This window comes from Triplophysa rosa, linkage group LG18, assembly GCF_024868665.1.
Source record: "Triplophysa rosa linkage group LG18, Trosa_1v2, whole genome shotgun sequence".
NCBI lineage: Eukaryota > Metazoa > Chordata > Actinopteri > Cypriniformes > Nemacheilidae > Triplophysa > Triplophysa rosa.
The window spans coordinates 23,629,542-23,650,091 of NC_079907.1; the positions used below are offsets into that span (position 1 = coordinate 23,629,542).

Below are 20,550 nucleotides of genomic sequence, written 5' to 3' on the forward strand. Positions count from 1 at the left end.
GAGAGAGAGGGAGAGAGGGAGAGAGAGGGAGAGAGGGAGAGAGGGAGAGAGGGAGAGAGGGAGAGAGAGAGAGAGAGAGAGAGAGAGGGAAAGTTGATGTCAGTTTTTCCGCTGTGATCTGGTTTATGTGGGAGATTGTGAGAGAGAGAGATAGACAGTTATGTTATGAGTCACACTGTCTGTCTGTGTCCTCCACCCAAACTGACTAAACTCTAACCCCCCACCCGCTCACATTCCTGGGAATAACACAGAGAGTCCCACAACATATCACGGGTCAACTTACCAGTCAAACACAGTCAGTTTTATTCTGTCACACATCGACGGGAACTGAAACACACACACACACACACACACACACACACACACACACACACACACACACACACACACAGAGTTAACAAACACATGATGAGTACATCATCATCATCATCATCATCACCATCACGTCATCATCATCATTACCTTAACCTGAAGATTGAGCTGCTGATTCCACTCAGGGTTTGCATTCTTCTCTATGATTTGTGTGGAGAGCTGGAAGTGATGTCAGAGTCAATGTCAGAACAGATGAGTATCAGTGTGATATGTGTTAGGTGGGGGGTCAGTACCTTTTTTCCAGCAAATGACACCTCAACAAATGGGTCCACCAGATTTTTCTTATTTTCCTGACCACCAAAGACCTCCTTTAGAGTTTGACTGATGGAGTCGTCCACTGAAATCACATTCAATCACATTACAGCAGCTGTACTCTTGAATGCCCCGCCCCCTAACACCACCTGCTACTCAAATAAATCCCTTTAGACTCTTAGATATTCCATGTGTCTGTCCCAGAATTCCTGTTTCAAGAGTAAAACTCACTGTGTTCATGTACTTCTGTGGTATATTGTTTATGTGATGAAAAATATGAAAATATCTTAGTGTACCGTACAGTATTATTGTATACAGATGTTGAAATGATTCAGGGGTGAAGGAGTGATGTGACCTGTGACCATATCATTGGTTCAGTCTATTCCGCACATCCAATAATAAGAGTTGCGATGTACATGTCTGAGTAATAGAATGATAGTCATACTCTGAGGGATGTCCTCGGCTCGAAACACTTTAACATTGAGCGTGACCCATCTGAGAGCGACACCAGCGGGCAGCAGCAGATTACTCTCCACGTCATCTTTATCATTATCCTGTTCCTTCTTCTCCACCTGACAAACACACACACACACACACACACACACATGAGCTGAAGAGATCAACAGTCTGTGTGCTTCACACGATCACATCATTTACACTTCATGAACATGACAAAACATTCAGACAAATGAGATGAAGAGATGGACGTACAGGTGCTTCATCTCCTGTTCCCAACACAAACATGCTGACTTTAAGATATCCCTTCGCTCCAGAGCTGGAGTCATCAGGATCACTCAAAAGAACCCATTTCTTCATGAGACAATGAGCTGAAAGAACAACATCAAACCATCAGTCCAGTCCAGTACAGTCTAGCAGCAGATGAACACTCTGAACATTACCTGCTTCTTCATAGATGTAACTCACATCAATCTACAAAAGAAAATCAGTTATGAGTCATGATGTTTCTCAATGACACTCTGACATTACAACACAGACAAACTGAACAACATCACCTTGAATTCTCCCATCAGACTGTCTGCTCTGAATGAAGACGCATTATAAACCTGCAGAAAACACACACACACACACAACACACACACACACACACACACACACACACACACACACACGCACAGACACGCACGCATACACACAGACACACATGCACACACATACACACACGCAAGCATGCAAGCAAGCACAGACACGCACGCAAGCACAGACATGCACGCACGCAAGCACAGACACAAGAACAGACACGTACGCACAGATACGCACGCACGCAAGCACAGACACGCACGCACAGACACGCGCACAGACACGCGCACAGACACGCGCGCACAGACACGCACGCACAGACACGCACGCACAGACACGCGCACAGACACGCACGCACAAACGCAAGCACAGACACACGCACGGACACGCACGGACTCGCACGCATGCAGGCACAGTCACGCATGCACGCAAGCACAGACACGCACACAAGCACAGACACGCACGCACAGACACGCAAACACAGACACGCACGCACGCAGGCACAGACACGCATGCACAGACACGCACGCAAGCACAGACACGCATGCAGACACGCATGCACAGACACGCACGCAAGCACAGACACGCACGCACAGACACGCACGCAAGCACAGACACACACGCACACAAGCACAGACACGCACAGCACAGACACGCACGCAGAGACACGCACGCACAGACACGCAAACACAGACACGCAAACACAGACACGCACGCAAGCACAGACATGCACGCACGCAAGCACAGACACGCACGCACGCAAGCACAGACACGCACGCAAGCACAGACACGCACGCACGCAAGCACAGACACGCACGCATGCAAGCACAGACACGCACACAGACACGCACGCACAGACAGTCATGCACGCACAGACACCAACGCACGCACATGCACACAGACATGCACGCACAGACACGCACGCAAGCACAGATACGCACACACAGCACAGGCACGCAAGCACAGACACGCACGCACAGCACAGACACGCACGCACAGACACGCATGCACGCAAGCAAGCACAGACACGCATGCACGCAAGCAAGCACAGACACGCGCGCACGCACAGACACACGCATGAACAGACACATGCACGCGCATACAAACACACAGACACACACACAGACACCCACGCACGCACATGCACACAGACATGCACGCATGCGCACACGCGCACGCACAGACACACACGCATGAACAGATACACGCACACAAACACACATACACGTGCACAGACACATGCACGCACAGACACCCACGCACGCACATGCACACAGACACGCACGCGCACACACATGAACAGACACGCACACGCACACAAACACACAGACACGCATGCACCCACACACAGACACACACGCACAGACAGACATGCACACACACACACACACACACACACGCAGACACACGCAGGTACACACATATGGACATGCACACAAATGCACGGGGACGCGCACAGACACACGCACGCGCACAGACACACACGCACGCGCACACAAACACACATACACGCGCACAGACACATGCAAACACACACGCACACAATCGCACAGACACGCATGCACCCACACACAGACACACACGCACAGACAGACAGACAGACAGACATGCATGCGCACACACACATGCACACACGCAGACACACGCAGGTACACACATATGGACATGCACACAAATGCACGGGGATGCGCACACACACACACACACAGACACACGCACGCATGCGCGCACACACACACACAGGGACGCAAACGTACGCACACAGAGATGCACACATGCGCACACACCCACACAGACAGGCACAGAGACAGACACGCACAGACACTTTAAAATACTCATCCTACTCAAGACACTTTATCCTTTAAAAGAACTCCACTCTACAGAATCTTGGCATTAGAGAATAAGTTTTTCTCACCCGGAAACTGATCTGTTCATCAAACAGATCTGACGGTAACATGTTGACATTAAAAAAGAAGATCTGTGAAGACAAGTGTCCTGTGTTTACTGATTTACTGCACAGACATTAATACTCATTCTAGACTAAAATAGATGTTAGAGCTGTGTGAACTGAAATCATATTTTGAAAAACATCAGTGCCACTGTTTTGACTCAACATGCACACATGTAATGTTTACAAACACTACTTAATGTCCTAATTTAACTAAGACCTAATGCCAGTCTGTGAAAGCGCCCTGTTATTGGATAATATTACACTGGGGTGCAGGATCAGTCATAAACGCAGTATGTTGATCAATATTTCCAGGAACAGAAAGACTGAAACAGATAAGAAGAGAAATGTGATTTGATGTACCTCGTCAAAGTAGGGATTGTTGCCTTTCTTAATGCGTGTTCTGTGAGTCTCTGCACACACGTGAACCTTCACCACAGGTCTGATGTTATTTCCAGACAACTGACGGCCCTCGATCACCCGCACACGGATCTTAACATGACAATAAAACACATGTCTAGAACACTGACGGTGAGAGAACACAACACACGTGAGAGAGACGTCACCTGAAAGTCCTGAGGTTTATTAGCCAGACTGTGAGGTTTTCTGCTGCCGATCTTCAGTCTCTGTCCAGATTCAGCAGATGTCACGCCAGCATCAGTACCGTCTGCATCTCCCACCTCACCCCCCGCTGAAACACATTCACACATGACTGACACGTTCTCATTAAAGTCTTCAAACCTTCATCTGACAGAAGACTCACCGGTGTGTCCGCCTCCGTCCGGCTGATCAGGTGCGTTTGACACAGAACTGACAGGTGGATCATAACCAATCACCATACTGATAGTGGCCTGTAACACATCATCATCAGAATAATGTCATTGTATAATACACTGACAGACTCATCAGATGTGTTTATCTGAGGTGCTTTGTGATGATCAATGTCAAAGTTAAAGGGCATGTTTGAATAACACGCAGTATTACATCATTATTTCACTGTCCAGTCATTTGATGCCATGACCATTCATCTCTATGACCTGTGGAGTTTTATAGACAGGACAGAAGAGTGAGGGATTTGCTGGAGGTGAAGTTGATCATCAGACTCTGACACTGAACAGTTACTTTTACCCATCACATCTCCCCCCGTTTCTATCAGTCCTGGATGTTTTCTGTGTGATGTATAGAAACACTCACTCCGATGTTCTTGCCACTTTCATCCAGCAGAGGTGAGTTTTTCACCGGCAGAGACTTCACCTGACCACCAGCAAGATCCTTCAGAGACACCTTTACACTTCCAATAAACCTAAAACAACACAATCACAATCATAATCAATGCCTCCTTAAGACTGATATACATGATCTGTCTCATCTACACCACACAACATGTTTCAGCTTAAATATCCTACAGTAACAATGACCTGTGTGACCTCACAACATTCTGTGCGCTGCTGGATTTACTGTAGAAACATTCACAGAAATAAACAAATGAATGTACGGGCAGAACACACGTCTTATTAACAACACACTTGATCAAACAACACTCCTTCTGTGACAAAATGAACGAGAAATTCATCAAACACTTGAGCTGAGCCGTGAACATTCCTCTGACTCTGTGTGAAATATCCTCCAAGAGTAAATAACACCACCCAATGTACACCACCGCCAACAATACACACACACTCACACACGGACACGCTCGCACTCACACACACACACACGCATGTGTTGTGTTTCCATGTTTTATGGGGACATTCCATAGACACAATGGTTTTTATACTGTACAAACTGTATATATCATATTCCCTCCCCCTAACCCTAACAATCACACACAACTGTCTGCTCTTTTACATTTTCACAAAAGTTCATTCTGTATGATTTATAAGCTTGTTTCCTCATGGGGACCAAAAAATGTCCCCACAAGGATTTTGGATATTGCCATCTTTGTGGGGACATTTTGTCCCCATACCGTAGGGTTTACCACACACACACACACACACACACACACACACGTCTGGTTTACTATCTCCGTGGGGACAGTCCATAGGCGTAATGTTTTTTATACTGTACAAACTGTATATTTTATCCCCTATCCCTATCCCTAAACCTAAAGATCATAGAACACTTTTAGCATTTTTAGAAAATATCGTTCTGTACAATTTATTAGCTTTTGTGCCCATGAGGACCTCAATTTTGGTCCCCACAGTGACACGAGTCCCCATGTGTTGGTGTGCATTCAGGTTTAGGTCCCCACTGGGATATACAAACATGAACACATACACACACACACTTACACACTCACTCACGCATTCACGCACCTTATCTTCTGAAAACACACTTTTAAACATCAGCACTTTTGACAAGTGTGTCATATAATAACTTTGTTTCCATGAGCTTGTCACAATATTCTATTAAAATAACAACAACATTCATCTCCATTACAGAAGAAAACCCCAAACTAGATTGAGACACATTTGTGCCAAAGCAAATATTTAAAGCAAAGTGAACCGCACCCTCAATCATGATGTCATCATAGGGTCTGTAGAGTATATAGATCCTGAAGTTGAATACGTGGACATGCCCTCAGGATATTTCACTGCTCACACACAGCAGATGATCACAGTAAATGTGTTTTATTCTTCAGACTCACATCAGTGTCCATGTGCTCTCAATTTACTGCAGATTCTTCACAAAGACCTCCTTTCACTGGTCCTGGAACAGTTCTCATCCCAGAAACCAGCAGATAGAATCACGAGAGTGATGTGATGCAGCCGTGTGTCAAACCTCGGTCAACATCTGCAGGAACATTCATCTCTACATCTTCACTCGCTCATCACTCAAAACCACACGCGTGTATATGATGCCGGTGTACTAAAGCAGATTTATTCATTACAAACACATTTCAACAAGAAATACTTCTGTCCGTTTAACTTGTGCGTGTCTGTCTGAAACATGTTAATCTCTCTGAAGTATCTGATACATACATGATGTTTTTATCATGTCTGTAGTGATGTAAAATAATGTGTTCACGCGGAGAACTTCTGCCACATTCACCAGAGTAAACAGAAACTCAAACACAGAAAGAGCTTCAGGCTATTTACTCATGATGACACACAGCAAGATCAAAACACATAGCTTTTCAAACATTTCATGAAGAAATGTTCTGCACATAATGAGAGTAAAGTACAGTGATTTTACCACAGATTTTACCACGATGCAAAACCAGTGTTTGATAAATATGCCAGAAAATACTAATAATGACAATAGCCCTATTCGCACGGGATTAGTGTTACCTGGGAACCTCTAGTCATTTGTAATACTTGCAGAGGTTGTCTGTGCTCTTAATCCCGTGCGAATCGGCCATGTCTGTAATTTGGAAAGTAAAAATTCCCCCACAAATGACCTACCATATTTTGACGAACACCAAGGTCCTGTGATAATATTAGTCACGTGCGAATCGGCATCTCTGTGATTTGGCGGGCTCATATATACTTTTTCAAGGTTTCATCCACCGTTTGCAAATAATGGAGGTTGTTTAGAAGTGTTTTGGTATTATTTCGGGTGCTGGGTCAAATCCTTAAGTTACCGGGAGTCTCCCGTTTGTTTATTTATTATGGAAACTCTCGTAACATTTCAGATTCGCGTTCGCGGTGATCTTCTGTCCGGTTGGCGATCACGGGCTCAAATGCTGACAAGTACGGTCATATATCATTAAACACCATACAACTATAGGATACAAACTATACGCAAAGACTTGCCATCACATCCGGGAAACAAGTCAGTAAATCTGAGTAAAAATCACAGGCTTCATTTATCCCGTGCGAATGCGTCGCATGAAATACAGACGTGGGGAGGTCATTTATAAATCACACGAGGTCCCCAGATAATACGAATCCTGTGCGAATAGGGCAAAACACAGAATATATATATATATATATCCAAGAATTCACTTCATCTTTGTTATCATGATATTAAATGACTCAGACATGTATTTAATGGCTGTGATTAGTGTTGTCAAAAGTACCGGTACTTCGGGTCCAAGTCGGTACCTAAAAATAAAAAAGTTGTCGGTACCTAATTTTCACAAGACCCGGTAGTACCGACGTACCGGGTCAACCGGGTACTGATGCTCTGTCTGACAGGTTGTCAGTCGGAAACTTTTCATAGACGCAATAAGACGTGAAGCGCGGCTCCGATCCACAAGAGATGCGCACAGAAATACTTCAGATTCAAGTCATATCACGAAGAAAACGAACAGAGTTTTGTTGTGAAAGGAGGAAACATCTGGATTTAAGTTAACAAGTTCAAGCGGTAAATTTCAAATTCTGTTCGCGTTTGCATTATGAATGTTGTATCATATGTTAAGTTAAAGGTTACGTCAAAATAAACGTCCCTGTTTGCGTGTTAATTTGTTAGCGCCAATGCTAATCCAGTCAAGTGTCCTTATTAACCATTTAATGCTTTTATAACTGTAATGGAGTAAAATTAATGGGAGGACAGGATGGGGTTTACAGTACCTATTTTATATAGGCCTGTCTGCAATCTATGTGCTAGAAAACTAGCATACTAACTGTATGACTAACAATGTGTATGTCTTGGATAGATAACTCTATTATGTTTAAAAAGCCACATTTAAACTAAAGAAAAATCTATCTGTTGCATTTATTATGTTAATATACAGTCACCTTAATGTAAGTAATCTTGTGTAAATGCAGTATAAAAACTGATGTTTGTTTTAATATTGCATATGCATGTTTGTTCAGTCAGTTGCCTTACTGAAGTTTATTCTATTTGTCTTCTACAGCAGCAGACTGAGGAGGATGTTCATCAGCATAAAAGACCCCAGTGAGCACACAACAGTTTCAGGAACAATTAACTTATACTTCATGTATACAAAATGGCATTGCTTTCTATACATTTATATTAACAATGAGCTTTATTAATAAAATTGTGTTTCAATTAGCATGTACTGGTGTTTTGCTTTGGTACCGAAATTGGTACCGAGAACCGTGGAATTTTACTGGTATTGGTACCGACTACTGAAATTTTGGTACCGTGACAACACTAGCTGTGATGTAAAGATTGTTTTTAAAACAAGCATAAGACCTTCCATAGACACAAGACTACATCTAAGACAGAAAACTGCACTCCAACGGGTTCAATAAAACACTGTGAAACTTGAGAGAACACTGAGACTCATGGGAAATCTCTCCAGACCTGTACTTATGTGCAATCCTGCACCCACATCACTGATCCTCTAACAACTCTACACACGCCATGTTATTCACACACAACTCCACGATCTACACATGACATAATGCTTTCATATGATCATAAATAGTGTCGTGTCCAGAGAGCAGATATCCGTCCGTGAGTCACATGATCAGTCTGTGTCGATTTACATGAATGTAAATGTCAGCTGAACTTCTGTGACTGAACACACAGATTTCTCTCTAATGATCTTCTTCGAGAATAAAGGTTTAATAAGAATGACATTTACAGTTCAGTGGCTTAATAAAACACTTCTGCGCATGTGCAGTGCGTCTGAACTTTCTTCATGCAGTAATGTGTGACACTGAAGAAACATGTCTGAACACACATCACATCATCATCACACAAATAACACACAATACTTCCGTCTGAATATAAACACATGCAAAACACTACAGCAACTTCCTCAACAGCATCATTTAAATAGAGAACACATAACCACCACATTATCAACTTGTGTATTTTGGTCCTTCGCCTGGTCACAGTTCGTCCATCTTAAGTCACATTTCCATCCTCAGGTCAATGTGATCACATACAGTATATTCATGTAGTCAACTCTCTCATATTCACTGTAGTGAAACTGTAAAAACACGATAAAACACACTGAGGCTGAAAGGCAAGCGGGTACACGAGCAGTTGAGGTGATTAGCTTTGGGTGGGATCTGGATCTGTTTGTCAGGTTTGTTTTATTTGACAGATGACTGTGTGAGCAGCACTTGAGCAACACTTACTTGTCTTTGCCAAGAGTCTCGAAATCTTTTACAATCACATCGATGTAAGACGAAGAATCCAGAGGAACGCCTTTAACATCAAACTCTAGTGTCTGACAGGACAAACAAAAACGCACAACAGCTGTAAATCAATCACAACACGCGTTTTCGGCTTTTCGCGGCTCTGCGCAGACCGATCGGCGTATGACATCGAGGTATCGCGAGAGCTGTGCTGTTGGAATACTCTCTCGCGATATCCCGATGTCGTACGCCGATCGGTCTGCGCAGCGAGTTTAAAACGCACAGTGTCTGCAGGAATGTTGCAAAAACTTTAGCTGTGCACACAAACCACATACACAAACTCATGAAACACAGTACGAGTATATTCAATGTAAGTTACACACAGAAAAGTGTTTGAAACATTCTCACCTCATTCCACACCGGATTCACTTCATTGTTAATGCTTCTGGTCTTCTTCTTTTGGTCTGAAATGAAAACCAATGCATCCGATGAGAGCTGATATATCGATTGATGGAGAACACGCGATCAAACATGATGACGGTCGTGTATTTCACCTTTAAACAGTACAGATGTGATGGGATCTGGGCTGCCGAGCTTCTTCTTGGGCAGACCCGCCGCGGACTCGAGCGCCACGCGCAACATGACCAGAGAAGCGTGTTTAATTCACTCGTGTGAAGTGTTCAGAGAAACGAGGATGTGTCTTTATTTCCCTCTGTGTGTGTAGGAGATGTGAAGTGAGTTTGTGAAGGGTGTGGACATCATCAGATTTGAGCACACCTGCTCCATTCACTTCTGCGAACGGATGTCACGCGCACACACACGGTTTACATTATTAAAACAACTTTAATTTCTCATTGAACACTTCACGCACCATCATTCAGCGTCAGTGTGAGGGGACGTTTAATACAAAATACTGATTTGATTGACTTCACACATGAAGCAAAAGCGCCGCCCAGCGGCTCACTGCACACATCACACGACGAATGATTACGGTTGCAAAACACTACTCTTATGACCGGATGTGTTTACAGGCGATAATAATTCACTTTGTGTTCTTTCAAGTGTAAAGAAGAAAACCAGCTTCGTGTTTATTCGTTGATTTTATTGGGTTTACAGATGAAGGAACGGTTCACACAACACTTGTGGTTTTATTGTGTACAAGCACCACTGGATAATAACATAAACATCATCATGTTTGTCGGGTGATGTCATGCAGCGGTCCTCTGACTCCTCTCGATGGCCATCCTCTCCAGTCTCTCCGTGTAGAAGCCATTGAAGTCCAGTCTAGAAAACATATGACGTCATCATGACAAGGGCACAAGACGACTCTCTGTCCTGCTCAATACACACCTGTGTCCTCACCTGTAGATGATGTTGATCATACTGTGCTCACAGTCATTGGTGCTGTAAATGCTGAGTTTATCCAGAAGATCCAGTAACAGGGTGCTGAAGTTACTGTCAAACTTGCTGATGGTGCCCTCAAAGCCCGAGTCCGACTGAAGAGCGTCCATGTGCTCAGACACAAACTGACGGGAGGACAAATACAGAACGCATTCACCACATTCTTCAGTACACACGTAAGGGATAATCCACAGCTAGCCGCGCGTTAAAGCGTTTTAATGCACGACGTGGAGGCCAAGAACCACCCGACGCAAAGCAGAGGTGCATTAAAATCCTTAACGCACGGCTAGCTGTGGATTATCCCGCTTATACCATGGTCATGTGCCACTTCAAAGCTGTTATTGATGTTTACAGTGTCATTTTAGATCAAACAGGTGAAAATATTTTGTCAGTTCATTTCAAGTGTAATCAAACTGACTGGAGCTACCGGTGCTTTAAAGGCTTTTAATGCACACCTTCCAGCCAATCAGAATCCAGTATTCAAGCAGACCATGGTATAATTCATAATAGATTTGTTTATTCATATTCTTCATATTTGTGCTGCTGCGCTCACTTTAGAGGTCACTCTCTTCCTCTCGGCCTCGTCCTTCCATTCGCTCCGGGCCGGACAGGGGCTCTTCTCCAGCGCGAGACGCTTCATCTCCACGTCTATCCTCATGTTCTGAGTGAACCTCTGATGGATCAACAGCAAACGCTCGGTGTTACACACAAACACATGTTTCTCTTCTTCTCACACTCTGTATTCATACCTGCATGCAGTTGGTGAACATCACGCAGACGGACATGAGTTTGGAGAAGATCCGGAGCAGCTCGGGGTTGGTGAGCATGCAGTCCTTCAGACAGTTATCCAGAAAACTGGTGTGATGACACAACACGTCATCGATGTTGGACGCCTGAAGTGGATGAGAGAATTTACACATGCACACACACACTGCCACATTATGACACTTTGAACATTTTCAATGGCCAGCAGTAGGAAGGTGACGAACTCACAGACTTCAGGTTGTTTTCCATGACGTGCCACGTGGGCTCCATCACCTCAAACATCATGTAGTACTGAATGTTCTGAACGAAGTTAAGCATCCGCTGTCTTAATGCGAAAGCGGCGGCGAACCTGTGATTGACAGGAGCGTCTGAGTAAAGATCATCAGAACTGAAGAGAGTCAGTAATAAACTGAATGTGGGTCGGCTCTCACCACTTGGCGGAGAGCAGTGAATATTGTTTGGTTTCTTTATTCCTGATCCACACGTTACAGAGAAGTCTCTCCACGTGTTTACAGTAGAACATGTGTCTGAAGAGCATCTGATATCTCGTCAAAGCTTTCCTAGAACACACAACATCATGCTGAGATGAACATGAACACACATGCACACTGACGAGTGCACACTGACGAGTACCTGTTTATTATCAGTGACAGAGGCCACTTGACAATGTAGTCAAAAGAGAAAGCCTCCAGACCGCTGAGTGACACCTCCGTCGGCTCTGCATTAATGAGGGCTTTCTCTTGTTTGGTGTCTATGGCCAAGACACGCAAGAGCTGCGTGATGACATCATGAGGCATCAGGTCAATCTGAGAGAGAGAGAAGTGATGCCGAACATCATCGTGACGGAGAACACACACATAATGATAAACAGAGTTTGATCGACGTGTAACCTTCAGATCATCTTTGAAGGGGTCGGTGTTGGCCGTGCTCATCCTCAGAGCCAGCTCCAGCAGAGCCTCTAGACGCGGAGGAATGATGTCATCCACCGGCTTCTTCAGCTCCTCCTCGGTCAGGTCCATAAAGTGCACGAAGAAATCTCCTTTATCCATCAGAAAGTAATGCTTGATGGACCTGTAGGCCAAATCATCCCATCAGCAAACCATGGCATAACCCTGTGAGTAACTATGACAACGGTGGATCAGACGGACCTCAGACGTGACACCAGTTCCTTCTCCTCCATCAGGAAGTCCAGCAGAACTTTACTGGCGTAATAATAAGATTTCTCGATCTGCTCCATGTATGCTCGCTCTTTGAGGGTGTACAGAACCTCTTTGGCGTCCGGGCAGGTCACGTCCCGACCGCACTCACGCACCACATTTAAATACTTGCCTGGAACGAGAAAGAAGTCAGATCACCTTCAGCAGATGTTTCATGCACTTTATAATGGTGTGTGTGTGTTCATGTTTGTATATCCCGGTGGGGACCTAAACCTGAATGCACACCAACTCATGGGGACTCGTGTCACCGTGGGGACCAAAATTGAGGTCCTCATGGGCACAGAAGCTTATAAATTGTACAGAACGATCATTTTTGAAAATCTAAAAATGCTAAAAGTGTTCTATGATCTTTAGGTTTAGGGGATAAAATATACAGTTTGTACAGTATAAAAAACATTACACCTATGGACTGTCCCCACGGAGATAGTAAACCAGACGTGTGTGTGTGTGTGACACCTGTGTTTAGTATCTTATCAGCCATCTTCTGCAGGAATGAAGGGATGCGGTGCTGGACGATGGTGTATCGCTGGTCCCAGTATTTGTCGTTATAATCCTCCTGAATCTTCTCTTTCTGCAGTTCATGTTCCTCAACCATGAATTCGCTGGAAAAACCCAAACAAAGCCGCAGTGAAATTAACTCATGTCATCACGTGTTGCATACAGAGTTCCGTCTGAAAATCATTGGGTGCCTATTAATATCATCACATCAAATGTTTCTTCTTCTGGAAGCACTTAAGCACGCTTGGATCAGATTCTACCTGTACGGATCTTTAATGATGCCTCTATAGATCCACTTCTCAAGTATTTCGAAGTACGGGACACTGGCAGCTTTGGTCAGATAGAGGCAGAGCTCTTGGGCCTGACTGTCTCCTGTGTAATTGAAGGTTCGATCGTGAAGCAGACTGAGGGTGGAGCCGCCCATACACTCGCCCTTATCCACAGACGTCGCTGGATGAAGATGAAAGTCATTAACACACACCTGCACGTACTGTACACTTCATTCATCCACCCACAAACACAAGACATGAGACACTGGACCACACAAACTCATCGTAGTCCACCCCGTTCAGCTCATAAAGCACACACCGATGGAGGTCAGGATTTCCATGGTGCGCATGGTGGGCTGTATGTAGAACCAGAGCTTCTGCAGAGAGAGACTTCCCTGTCTGTGGAGATGCTCCAGCTGTGTGATGAGAATGAAATATTCCTTCATCAGAGTTCTCATAGCCGCTGTCAGAGCATGATTCACCTGACCGTACTCAAACGACGACTTCTCCTCTGTGAACCTACAAAAACACCAACATCCTCAGAGAACTATTTCGGAAGGCACATTCAAAAAGCATTTTCTAGACGTTGAAGATTTTGTCATCGTCTGTAACAGTGATCGGACCATATTGAACTTTGAAGAATACACGTAACATATGGCAGCATGTTCATAATGAGGATCACTGACCGTGTGATGGTGGAATAACACGACGCCACCGGTAATATTCGGCTCACAAGTTCTTTGATGGACATGTCCAGTGAGGGGTCGACGATGAAGGATCGACTCTGTCTGCCGAGCACAGGCTGAGCACTGATGTCCCTCCCATCCACACCCACCAACACATACAACAGATCCTCCACCAGAGCGTGTTCCTGCGCTGCCAGCGCCATTGATCCTGAACATCATACAAACGACACGTGACAGTGAGGAGAACTCACTTCAACATCCACTACTGCCTCAGAGACACTCTTCATACGTAGGCCTGTCACAATGATTAAATAAGCATCTCATCGCAATTACTTCAGATTGTCAGTCCTTAGAAAACAAGGGCGTGAGCTGCGGCATTTGACATCCAGCGTCCTTGATCTGCACTCACGGTTACGTTCCAATGACATTTCTTCATCGTTTGAGTGTCATCAGATTTGTGTTTTTTGTGTTGATGAGTTTTATTAAAGTGATTCCAGATCTACAGTACACAGCAAGATGACATCATCCTCATATGTCAGCTTTTCTTCCGTTAAGGTCACTCTATAGAGAATGTTGTAGTTATTGACAGAATTTTCACATTTCTTAATGCGTCAATAATTTCTTCATTTAATAAACGAATAGTAATTCAATTAATCATCAGCAAAATTTCATGATCATGACAGCCTTTCTCGAATATACATCCAGATCGTATTTTGTGCGTCATTTAAAAAATCAGGGCTTTCATTCAGACCTTTAGAACTTTTCACAATCCATTCCTGATGAATAAAATCCCATCCCTTTGATGAAGATCACATTTCACCTGGAAAACCCTGGTAAAGATCAGTGTAAAATAACCGCTGCTGTATTCTATCGGCTATGGTTTTATAAACTACCTACCAATAGCCACCACCGGCTCTCCCACAGGGGTGGGGCTAGTGATAAAATCTCCAATCAGAGCAGGCCGGTCATACACCCAGTTTGGAAACACGGGGTTGGGTTGAGTTGGGTTCTTCTTGTTATGTCTGTCTCTCAGCATTTTCCGGATCACTTCTGAAGACTGACAGAGACAAACGAAACCATCATAACCTGTCTCATGCAACGTGGAGACCGAACGTACGATGGATGCTTTTCTTTCTTTCGGGTCAGGTACCTGAGGCACGCTGGAGCTGGCCGTCACATTTCCAAGCTTCTTCCGCAGTTCCTCCAGCTCCTGCATGGACATCTTACTGCTGGTTGCAGGAACGCTGTAAGACGCGCTGGTGCTTGACGTGGCATTAGCTGATATCTCTGATCTCTCTTTGGCATTCTGCTGCAGAACCTTTAGAGTCTGAAGAGCACAAGCAGTCAGTGAGTTCTGACCGGATCACAACCGTATCTCACACTTACAGCTGTTCTTTCCTATTATTCTCCAGAGTGATTCTCATTCATGCCGCAATAAATAAATATCGGTGTTGAAATACGATGTGGATTCATTCATGTATATACTGTAGATGTTGAGTTGTGTATGGAATGAACCTCTTTATCCTCTGTGAGTTTGGACAGAAGGTACACCAGAGGATCCAGACTGCGGGCATTCTTCGACTTCAGTTCTTCATATTTCCTCAAGAAGTCTTCAGGTGTTTTGGAGTGCTCAGCGATCTTCACCTGTTACACAATATAACCTAGTGTAGTGCACAGACTCACTGGAACAGTGAACTAAAGCGGGCGGGCGTGCTTACCTTAGCGCTGTGAGAAGATACTGTGGTGGTGACGTATGGTGTTCTGTTCTTCTGCAGTAAATCGATGTAAATCTCTGCACCATCACCACTGCTGACATTCAACAGCCCGAGCAGCTCGTTCACATCGTGATGAATCCTGAACTCACTCATGACTACACAACATTAAACAAACACATCACTGAACGAGTGTGTGTGCGGTTGCTGACATGAATGCAAACCGACTGATGATAACTGAAACGTTTAACTGACCGATAAAACAAGAACTTTTATTATCCGACACGAGTAAAAGTCTAACTGAACTGTTTGAACAACACTTACCGCATCTGTTGAGAAAACAGCAAAGAAACGACAATTACAACCACATGAAGTCAGAAACTGTGAAATTGTGTTTGTCCGCCAAAAGAGCCGTGTTTCAAAATAAATGTATTTCAAACTAAAAGTCCTTGGTAAACGTAACCAATAGAAATAAACAACACAGACCTCAGCGTAGATAGGTAAAGATAAAAAGAGCGAATGCAATCATTTTATTTTTGCTGTATTTTGGTGTTATTAAAATGCTCTTAAAATCACCCATTTTAGTTTTGTTTAAAGTAGCTGGCATGCGCTGGGGTGTAACACACTATTTGACTATAACGTAACCTTTAAACCTAATTAACCCTAAACTAAACTAACCCTATTAGCAGCAGCAACAACGATTAAAATGGTCAATGTCGACAGAATACATGACGCATTGTCTTTATACATTTATATCAACATTGACCCTGAATGCATATGCTGGAATAAAAGTCCATATACTTAACTACTAGATGTCAAATGTATACTCATTCATATAGCCAATGTAAACAATGGAATAAAATGTATGCCAAATATATACATAAATGTCTTTGATTTAAAATGATGTGATTAAGTGATGATTGTTTAGTGAAATTTGTTAAGAATGTGATGTTTGTAACAGCCGTGAAGACGAAAAACAACGTCACGAGGGAACTCGGGTGTAAAGTGGAGATTTAATATGAAAAGGTGCAAACAAGGGTCAAAATCCACAAAACCAGGCCAATCCAAAAACAGGGAAACATCCACGGAAAGGAAACAGAATAATCCAACAGGCAACTAACATCCACGGAACAGGCAAAAATCCAACACCGTTACTTCAATACCTATGGAAGGAAGCCCGTTTCCGCCATGTGATAAAAAAAATCAGACTCTAAAAAGTCATAATTATGAGATACAAAATCGAAATTATGAGATAAAAAAGTCATAATTATGAGATAAAAAGTCAAAATTATGAGATAAAAAGTCATAATTATGAGATAAAAAAATCGAAATTATGAGATACAAAAATCGAAATTATTATATAAAAAAGTCATAATTATGAGATAAAAAGTCAAAATTATTATATAAAAAGTCATAATTACGAGATAAAAAGTCATAATTATGAGATTGAAAGTCATAATTATGAGATTGAAAATCAAAATTATGAGATAAAAAATCTAAATTATGAGATTGAAAATCATAATTATGATATTGAAAAAACGAAATTATGAGATTGAAAATCGTAATTATGACATAAAAAATTGAAATTATGATTTAACATGCGCAGTGCAGGCAAGACACTGCACGCTTGCGACATCCGTTGCTTAATACGGTGTAAATATAAATAACTGTACATTTTTTATTTTATTTTATTAGGATGAAACAAGCAACATGATTCATTTGTTTTGAACTGATCCGAAGTCCCATTTTAGAAGCCTCATCAAACAGAAAAATTACTAAAATACTACAAATTGACAGGCCACATTTTAGAATTATAGTACTCATCATAACTTTATCTAGGAATTATGTTTAAAAGCATCCAGAATAAACAGTGGTGGACAGTAACGAAGTAAATCTACCTGAGTACTGTACTTTAGTACACTTTTTGAGTATCTGTACTTTACTTGAGTATTATTTTTTCTGAGTACTTGTACTTTAACTTCACTACATTTGAAAGACAAATATCATACTTTTTACTCCACTACATTTATAAAAAGGTCCAAAAGTAGAAAGTGGTTTCTATGCAGCGGGGTTTCCTGTGTGCGCAATTTATCTGGCTTGCGATCTGCCAGGACCTTTTACTGTTGCCAAGTATTTCAGTTTTTCTATGCTCGCCATTTTCCGGCAAGCTTTGAATGGCCATTTGGCAGATTTTTTAAGGCAAATCTGGCAACTCTGGGATCTTCCCGCTAAACTAATGTAAACGTAGGCGCTGCTATATGGAGGACTAAACCTGCAAAAATGATAAATAAATAAATGTATAAATAAATAAATATATAAACGAATAAATGTAATAATATGAAAATAAATAAAGGAATGAATGGTTTGATAAAACAAAATAATTCGTTTGAGCTATTATTGATCTTAGCTTTAACTTTTCTTTTCATTTTTTAAATTGATTTATTATTTTTGTGTCCATTTTTTAATTATTTATTATTATTATTATTATTAGATTATTTTATTTTTCATTTCCTTTTATTTTTACATTTATTTATTTATACGTTTATTTATTTTTATATTTATTTATTATCGCATGTATTTATTTCCACTTTTATTTATTTATTCTTGTATTTATTCTTACTTTTCTGTGTCTTGTATGATAATTAGATGGGTTGGTCTTGCCTACTATTGGTTCAGCGTAGATTGAAGCGTTTGATCGATTACTCTTGACTTGTTTTGGACTAACGTCACGTCACTCACTGATCGTTTGCTTCGTGTATAACGTTAAGTAACTATGGCGGGCGCACAATTAGCTAGAGAGTTACAGCATTTAGCCAATGAAGTCGATAACCATGCATCAAATGACTATGTGTCATTCAGATTAGATGCATTTATTGATGATTTATTACAGATTGACGGCGAGATAAATGACAAAGTTCTCCCTCGGTTGTTAGCCTCTTTGCAGCACATTCAAAGTCTGTGCGAGTCAGAGGGTGCTATGGTGGTGTTACAGTTCAACTGGTGAAAATCATAAAGCACAAAATGTAATAAGGTTTAACTACACAGATGAGCTTGTAAACCGAAGTCGCAAGCTAACGCTTTGTCAAAGTGATAGTTATAAGCAGCCTTTCGGTTAGAAAAAGCGTAAAGATTTAATGTAACATGATGTAACATAATGTAAATGAATTGAGACATAGTGAACTTAAGTCACAAGTTAACACGGTAGTAATGAGCATCGTTCTTTCACTACAGGGGCCATCAAATGGAAACCATTCCTTCTAAAAAGACGTGGTTACTAAACGGTACTCGTAAACTACATTCCATAAGAGATAAATAACACAGAGGTCACAAGTTAAAACGGGCATATTCCCTTGATTCATCCAGCTGCATATTGTTGTGTGACATCTTGATATTATTGCAAAGATCCGCAGCAGCTAGCATTGCGAAATAGCTTAGTGTGATTGTTACCGTAGTGACACGCTGCCTCACTTTATTGTATGGGTACGAATCCCGTGTCAAATCGCTTTATTTATTTTTTCACCTCGCTTCAGCCGTTACGGGCGATCATACCAATAATTTGCAATCTTAACAAGAATGTCAAAATCATGTAACAAGAAAGTCTGTGTTTATTAGACATCTTAATATCAAGTCGTCTTGTGCTTTCAGAATCGACGAATCTGCTGAGGTCGTTCATGCACCTCTTTGGCAGAGGACCTGTAACCGGAACTTGGTCACCACCTTAGCACCCCCTGACTCGCACAGATTTTGAAGAACTTTGTCATTTATCTCTCCGTCAATCTGTAATAAATCCTCAATAAGTGCATCTAATCTGAATGACACATAGTCATTTGATGCATGGTTATCGACTTCATTGGCTAAATGCTGTAACTCTCTAGCTAATTGTGCGCACGCCATAAACGTTATACACGAAGCAAACGATCAGTGAGTGACGTGACGTTAGTCCAAAACAAGTCAAGAGTAATCGATCAAACGCTTCAATCTACGCTGAACCAATAGTAGGCAAGACCAACCCATCTAATTATCATACAAGACACAGAAAAGTAAGAATAAATACAAGAATAAATAAATAAAAGTGGAAATAAATACATGCGATAATAAATAAATATAAAAATAAATAAACGTATAAATAAATAAATGTAAAAATAAAAGGAAAGGATAAATAAAATAATCTAAAAATAAAAAATAATAATAATAATAAATAATTAAAAATGGACACAAAAAATAATAAATCAATTTAAAAAATGAAAAGAAAAGTTAAAGCTAAGATCAATAATAGCTAAAAACGAATTATTTTGTTTTATCAAACCATTCATTCCTTTATTTATTTTCATATTATTACATTTATTCGTTTATATATTTATTTATTTATACATTTATTTATTTATAATTTTTG

General features: G+C 41.9%; 3 protein-coding genes across 5 annotated transcripts in view; 1 reads left to right on the forward strand and 2 right to left on the reverse strand.

The window, feature by feature from the left end:
- Positions 1 to 10,345, reverse strand: part of myof (myoferlin) — a 26,759-nt gene extending 16,414 nt beyond the window's left edge. For 2 of the 3 annotated variants that reach the window (XM_057357977.1, XM_057357974.1), the window contains exons 1-15: positions 10,164 to 10,345; positions 10,018 to 10,073; positions 9,610 to 9,701; positions 4,805 to 4,913; positions 4,374 to 4,461; positions 4,177 to 4,301; positions 3,974 to 4,102; positions 3,578 to 3,640; positions 1,638 to 1,688; positions 1,524 to 1,554; positions 1,336 to 1,451; positions 1,070 to 1,196; positions 606 to 709; positions 463 to 531; positions 284 to 327 (exon numbers count right to left, since the gene is read on the reverse strand). In XM_057357977.1, coding sequence (XP_057213960.1) covers positions 284 to 327; positions 463 to 531; positions 606 to 709; positions 1,070 to 1,196; positions 1,336 to 1,451; positions 1,524 to 1,554; positions 1,638 to 1,688; positions 3,578 to 3,640; positions 3,974 to 4,102; positions 4,177 to 4,301; positions 4,374 to 4,461; positions 4,805 to 4,913; positions 9,610 to 9,701; positions 10,018 to 10,073; positions 10,164 to 10,251 — 1,292 coding nt within the window. In that variant the 5' untranslated portion in view covers positions 10,252 to 10,345. The remainder of the gene's footprint in view (positions 1 to 283; positions 328 to 462; positions 532 to 605; positions 710 to 1,069; positions 1,197 to 1,335; positions 1,452 to 1,523; positions 1,555 to 1,637; positions 1,689 to 3,577; positions 3,641 to 3,973; positions 4,103 to 4,176; positions 4,302 to 4,373; positions 4,462 to 4,804; positions 4,914 to 9,609; positions 9,702 to 10,017; positions 10,074 to 10,163) is intronic. The other variant, XM_057357976.1, reaches the window with a different exon arrangement.
- LOC130568864 (histidine-rich glycoprotein-like) lies at positions 1,945 to 3,569 on the forward strand. The gene is made up of 2 exons (XM_057357978.1): positions 1,945 to 2,863; positions 3,142 to 3,569. The coding sequence occupies exons 1-2, from the start codon at positions 2,067 to 2,069 to the stop codon at positions 3,557 to 3,559; spliced, it is 1,215 nt and encodes a 404-aa protein (XP_057213961.1). The 5' UTR covers positions 1,945 to 2,066; the 3' UTR covers positions 3,560 to 3,569.
- Positions 10,346 to 10,669: 324 nt separating the features above from the next.
- Positions 10,670 to 16,585, reverse strand: tubgcp2 (tubulin, gamma complex associated protein 2). Its single transcript, XM_057358238.1, has 18 exons — positions 16,482 to 16,585; positions 16,164 to 16,315; positions 15,961 to 16,089; positions 15,596 to 15,772; positions 15,343 to 15,502; positions 14,446 to 14,653; positions 14,079 to 14,278; positions 13,751 to 13,940; positions 13,449 to 13,594; positions 12,924 to 13,104; positions 12,666 to 12,846; positions 12,409 to 12,581; positions 12,207 to 12,335; positions 12,004 to 12,124; positions 11,760 to 11,903; positions 11,564 to 11,683; positions 10,972 to 11,135; positions 10,670 to 10,893 (listed from the first exon to the last, which is right to left on the reverse strand). Exons 2-18 carry the CDS (start codon positions 16,311 to 16,313, stop codon positions 10,818 to 10,820), a joined length of 2,649 nt encoding a protein of 882 aa, XP_057214221.1. The 5' UTR covers positions 16,314 to 16,315; positions 16,482 to 16,585; the 3' UTR covers positions 10,670 to 10,817.
- Positions 16,586 to 20,550: the final 3,965 nt, after the last annotated feature.

What these genes read in the sequence shown, in the direction of transcription:
- LOC130568864 (XM_057357978.1), top strand. Translation starts at nt 2,067, where the DNA reads ATGCAGGCACAGTCACGCATGCACGCAAGCACAGACACGCACACAAGC. An exon ending in AGACACACACGCATGAACAG is followed by an intron (nt 2,864 to 3,141) that starts ATACACGCACAC and finishes ACGCGCACAGAC; the next exon opens with ACACACGCACGCGCACACAA.
- tubgcp2 (XM_057358238.1), bottom strand. Translation starts at nt 16,313, where the DNA reads ATGAGTGAGTTCAGGATTCATCACGATGTGAACGAGCTGCTCGGGCTG. An exon ending in GGAAATCCTGACCTCCATCG is followed by an intron (nt 13,941 to 14,078) that starts GTGTGTGCTTTA and finishes ATCTTCATCCAG; the next exon opens with CGACGTCTGTGGATAAGGGC. An exon ending in TGTTCACCAACTGCATGCAG is followed by an intron (nt 11,684 to 11,759) that starts GTATGAATACAG and finishes TTGATCCATCAG; the next exon opens with AGGTTCACTCAGAACATGAG.